Genomic DNA, 6,000 nt, shown 5'->3' with positions numbered 1-6,000 from the left:
GCCCATTTTGATACTACATCTATTAGGGTGATTTCCTAATTATGGGCAGGTCATCTGAATTATTGTGATACTTCGGGGAAGTAGGAGCTCAGTCAGTCGATTTTTCTACAAGCCATGTCTGGCAGAGGTATACCTTTGTCTAAGAAACCAGTGGCTCTGCTATTTTTCCTCTGAGATTCCAAACATTCCAAGCACAGCAGATAGATACACTATTCAGATATAAAAATGAGCTCTTTGAGGTTTTTCAAAGCCTTTAAGAAGACTAGTTTAATTGTTCCAGTGCAGCTATTCAGATCCAGGAAGCTTCTGATCCAACTATCCTTTGAGTCTCCCATCAATCAGATCCCTTTTTTGGAGTTTGGGCCAATTGCATTATTGTGGGGACAAATGACAAAAGAGTTTCCAGTTCTCAGGAGGACTGCCAAAATAAGATCTAGAAATTGCCTATGCAAAGATTATGACCTTAAAATGCATGTCATCACAGAGTTTACTCACAACACGATGCAGTTTCACTGAGGCAGTGCGCAAAGTGCTCGAGCAAGATTTCAGTTCTTTCAAACATGCACATGCATGCCAATAGTGCTACAGGGAAGACTGCTGGGCACTTCTCATGTCACACACAAATCTTACAAGTTTTGCCCACAAAGCATGATGCCAACAGAATCTACCTGCATTCTGTATGTTCATAAATTTGTATGAGGTGAGATATAGGGTTTCTGCTTTTTCCAATTCCAATATCTGTACTTTTTATATCTACTTGCAGTAAAAGGTGACCGGAGGGCCTCTTAACTGAGATATGGGTCCAACATCCTTAAGTCTATGGCCAGAGGCCATGGGGGTGGGGTGGGGGACGGTGGAGGAGGGTGAAGCTGTAGACCACACAGCTTTTGTACCACCCTTTACTTTTTTTTGCTCCTTACCCATTGGTTGTTAGGCATAACTGGTTGGAAAAGGGTGGATGTGGGCGGTCCGCTGCTTGTAAACTGAACTGATTCCTCCTCCGATCCTCCCCTTCCTCTTCTCTAAACCAAGCAGATTGAAAGAAATCCCCAAAGGAATTCCCATCTTAGAATTTTTTTTGTTGAAATTGTAGCTCCCAAAGATGGAAAATACTGGGGACAACTAAATACCAAACTTGCAAAACCCAAAAAAGCAGCAGAGGTAAGCAAAATAATGCAGAAAAAACATTGCCAAAAACCAGAACTCCAATAATCTAAACTTCAACAGCAAGTACTGCCAAATACCTTTTAAAATCACAAGCTGTACAATTACAGAACATGCCTTCCCAGCACCACGTGTTTCATATTAGTATTGGAGGCATTGTGCACATTTCCAGCAGGAAATCCAGAAATTGGCAAGAAATCTCAGCCAACCTTCTTTTACGTATTCCAGCCTGCGCTACTGCCAAGGACTTTTGGAAGATCCACCTTAATGTTCCGTGTGGTAGCAAAAGTGCTTTCCCTCCATTTCATCCCCAGTCAGGATGGAATAGTTCAATTCATGTAAACTATTTAACATCGATATCAAACAGTTAATCGTGACCCACCAGAGCTGTGCTTGAACAGCACAAATTGGGACCTTCCGTGGCAGATTATACCCTGTTTTAGCCAGGTATTGCTCCGATTGGCAAACTTACACTCTATAACTAGATATGAATTATAGTTTAATAGCCCCCAGATTCTCTCCAAAGGGATAATGGACTGGAGCAAAATATATTTTTTAAGATGTCATTTAATATCTGATACTTCAAACAAATTAATCCATTTTAATTATTACACCATGCTACAGATTACTTAACCATCACAAACGAGTCAGGTGTACAAAAACAAAAATATATATCATACAATTATACATATATACATTCACTAAAAAAGCACAACTAATTGCTTATTTTATAAAAAGTTACTTAACAGAGCCTTAATGCTCCTTTGGCCTTTAAGGGGTGATTCAATGTGAATGGCTTTATACTGCTTTTCATTTTACATAAAGATCTGAGTAAAATTACTGCTAACAGTTTTATCTTTACCTTTATTTACAGCTTGCTGATCTGACAATCTTAAATGTACATTTTATATTAAGTATGAATATACAAGAGCCTCATGGTTGTTCAAATGCCAATCTAATTTACTGGTGCAATGCATACCCATTAGTAACATTAGCTAATATAATTTGTAATACACACAGAGAAAAGTGTTGGTTTATTGAGCCAATACAATATATTTTGTGGCTGCTGTGTAGTATATATTCAGAAAACAGACAGAGTTACCTTATTGAACTATGTACATGTTCCTTGGTTTTGCCATAACACCCTGTGCTCTTACCTGAGTTGATGCAGGCAGATAAAAACCATGAAAATTTTTTCCTGTCAAATCAAACTTTTCAGCAGTTTAGACTGAGTCATAACATTGTTCCAGTTTTATGACCATTTATTTCTAAAAGCCGAGGGCAGTCCCTTCACTGATGCTGCATCAGGTTTGTGACTAGAGTACAGGGTGCTTTTGATTACATTGACATATACATTACAAACATTCATGGGCTATTTTAGACTAAAACGTCAACATACTTGCCTTACAGCTCAAAAAAGTTGCAGTTTGTAAGAGCTAGAAGAGGTCATGGATGGCCACCAGAGAAATGTATAAAATGCAGCAACTAAATTAAACAGTGTGGTTTGATTGTAGACTGATCAAACATGGTATGTATATTCTGGTTCAAAGTACAAAGGGATTTGTGGATGGAATATTTGAGCTATCGCAGAATTTGACACATGTGCTACTGTACACCTACTGAATTTAGCCACTAAAACTTGGATCATCAACTCAGTTCTGAATATGGCTATTTCGTTTGCATGTGTTGCGTGATTATAAATGTCAATAAAATATCAAAAGTGATTGCATATGTTGACTGAACTTCCCTCACAATAGCTGTGACATTTTTAGGGCTAGAACTATGAAGCCTCTGAGTAATTCTGGGTGATTCTCGGGTCATTGTGATTCATCTCTGATGTCTTGAGTACTAATTACACCAGTCAGTTTTATCAAGTTTAAGTAGGCAGTCCGAGATAAATGCAATTGATGGCTTTACCTTGGTAATTTGCTTGGTAACATATGAGCATCAAATAAAATTTTCATGATGACCCATTATTTAGGAGGCTTAACACTTCTAACATTTTCAGGTAGCTTCCTCGATGAAATAAAAAATAACTTATGTAGTGCCTTACCATGTCTCTCCTGACATTGCAAAACACTTCTCACTGAACAAATTACTTTGAAGTGCAGTTACTGTTGTTATGTAGATGAGCATAATGTGAAAATAGTGGTCCAAAAACTTGATTTGCTAAAGCTGTGTCGGTCACTATGATCAGTTCATTGCAGCAGGTAATATAACTGCTTCAGTACAACCTTTTACAATGTAGTTTTCTGATTCTTTTATTAAAACTGACACGAGATGTGATTTGCAACTTGATAGTATTGGACACATCTTCCTCATGGCAACAGTCTCTACCCCAGTAGGGAACTATTAGTAGAAGAACATACGTTGTGAATTCTTCCTGTATGGATTATTTTTTATGTTTTTGTGGCAATTTTCCTTTTAGAACAAGATTTAAACATTTTTTTTCTGTAAACTTTAGTTCATCCTGTCAAGAAATGTGGCTGTAATTCACTGTGTTTATTTAAAATAGCCACATGCACATTTGAAATGGCTTTTTTGGCAAATCACATCTAATAAAAACAAATATGGGGTCATTTTAACTTTTGCAGATAGTATAAAACAGGCGGTATCGGATAGGCCGCCTGTTAATCACCTTTTCATGAAAATTGGGAGAGGTGTATACCGGGGGTAGATCTGATAGTGCCCATTTTACGCTATTGCCAAAAATTAAAATTACCCCCATTGTGTGACCCTACAAAATGGTCATTTTTAGCTTTTTTAAAGTAACCAAAGATGACTTTCAATCAAATGTCCATCTGCTCCCAACCTCAACCTCCTGTTCGGAGATGCACTTGATTCTTCATAAAGTTGGTGGTATTTATTAAAAGTGTCTAGTGTTTGTATTAATGCTTACTTCTACATTTTATGATTTAAAAACTAGGTATCAATTTTTCTTGATGAGAAAACGCAATTAAATAATGGGAAAATGTCGATTAATTTTCACCAAATATCCCCAAATTCTGTTAACATTCTCTGTTGACCCTGGCTTCTGTACACAAATAGTTGGTATGAACAGTTTACATAATACTGTACTTTTTATTCTTGTGATAATGAAGAGTTTCTTGGTTCTATGACCATATGCTCCCGGAATGAATCAAGTTGGTCTGTGAGAGCTTCAATCTCTCGGTGTGCCTCTAATAACTTTGTCTGCAGATTTGTGTTTTCAATGTGCAGCTTTTCTTTCTCTTCTCGAAGCAGATTTCTTTCCTAAATCAGGCACAAGAACAGAAAAGTTATCATTATGTATAAACCTTCAGATGTTTGTTTTGTTGGATTTAATACATCTTGAAGAGGGGCTGAGTCTCCTAAAATACTCCCTTTTTTGGTTTTTAATGCCTCCATTGTATCTTGCTAACGATAATACTACAAATATAATCCTGGATAAAGCAATTTTATTGTTCTAATTTAGTTAATGTTGAGATGGGAAATATTGAGTTTAGAACCATACATGAAGAGATCAGAACCATTGGATTGCATAATAACATAGTAACTAAGACAACATTCTTGAATAAATCCTTTTAATGGCCAAACAACCAAACTTAAGTCAAATCTCAATTGACTTCTCCATTCTTGTGAAATCTTCACTCCAGCATTACATTTAAAGGGTTAAATTATGAGGACAGGTTTCATAAACTTGACTTGTATTCCCTTGAGTTTTGAAGGTTGAAGGATGATCTAATGGAGGTATTTAAAATGATAAGAGATTTGATACGATAGATACAGAGAAACTATTTCCTCTGGTGAGGGAATTCCAGAACAAGAAGGCATAATCTTAAAATTAGATCTAGATCATTTAGCGGTGAAATCAAGAAGCACTTTTTCACACAAAGGGTGGTGCAAATCTGGAACTCGCTCCCCTAAAAAGGCTGTGGATGCTGGGTCAGTTGAAATTTTCAAGACTGAGATTGATAGATTTTTTTTTAGGGTATCAAGGGATATGGAACAAAGGCGGGTAAATGGAGTTGAAATACAAATCAGCCATGATCTAATTGAATAGCAGAACAGGCTTGACGTGCTGAATGACCTACTCCTGTTCCTATGTTTCTATGTTTCATTTATAAAGCTGTGGTGTAAACTAATGACTATGTGGTGTTGCAAAAGAATATGGATCTCAATCCAGTTGTCTGTTAGACGTCTGTGCTCCACTTCTTCTAAACTGAAGTTTTCATCAATCCCAGCCTCCATCCAGTTCTCCCCTGATGTGCTCAACTTCACAAGTGGCCCTGTGCTAAGAGTTTGGTTAAGAACACATAGGTAACTAAATCAAAATTAACGGGGTTCATTTTGTGTTTGTGGTCTTTATGAAGGTATGTACAAACCCAAGGTGAGAACTGAAGCCGGGACCAGTGGATATTTAAGATTGTTTGTCATGTTTGATGTAATTTTGTTTTTAAATCTCTTTGCTATATTTTCTAAGTGCTAAAATCAAAGTTTTTCGAAGTAGTTTCATATAGAATCTACACTGTGGATGTCTATATAAAAATTTCTTTGCCACAAAATTGCAGTTAAGTGCCTCACAACAGAAAAGGACTATGGGGCACTCTGATGGCTCAGTTGGTTAATTGTAAACAATTTTACAACACCAAGTTATAGTCCAGCAATTTTATTTTAAATTCACAAGCTTTCGGAGGCTACCTCCTTCCTCAGGTGAACGATGTGGAAACATCGTTCACCTGAGGAAGGAGGTAGCCTCCGAAAGCTTGTGAATTTAAAATAAAATTGCTGGACTATAACTTGGTGTTGTAAAATTGTTTACAATTGTCAACCCCAGTCCATCACCGGCATCTCCAC

General features: G+C 37.0%; 1 protein-coding gene across 1 annotated transcript in view; it reads right to left on the bottom strand.

The window, feature by feature from the left end:
- Window positions 1-1,731: 1,731 nt before the first annotated feature.
- LOC137326363 (RAS guanyl-releasing protein 1-like) overlaps window positions 1,732-6,000 on the bottom strand; it is an 87,601-nt gene continuing 83,332 nt past the window's right edge. The window contains exon 17 of the mRNA XM_067991369.1: window positions 1,732-4,416. Within this exon, the coding sequence (XP_067847470.1) occupies window positions 4,246-4,416 (171 nt within the window). The 3' untranslated portion in view covers window positions 1,732-4,245. The remainder of the gene's footprint in view (window positions 4,417-6,000) is intronic.

Source organism: Heptranchias perlo, chromosome 10 (genome assembly GCF_035084215.1).
Source record: "Heptranchias perlo isolate sHepPer1 chromosome 10, sHepPer1.hap1, whole genome shotgun sequence".
NCBI lineage: Eukaryota > Metazoa > Chordata > Chondrichthyes > Hexanchiformes > Hexanchidae > Heptranchias > Heptranchias perlo.
The sequence above is the reverse complement of the archived record's forward strand: the minus strand, read 5'-3'. Positions and strand labels throughout refer to the sequence as shown.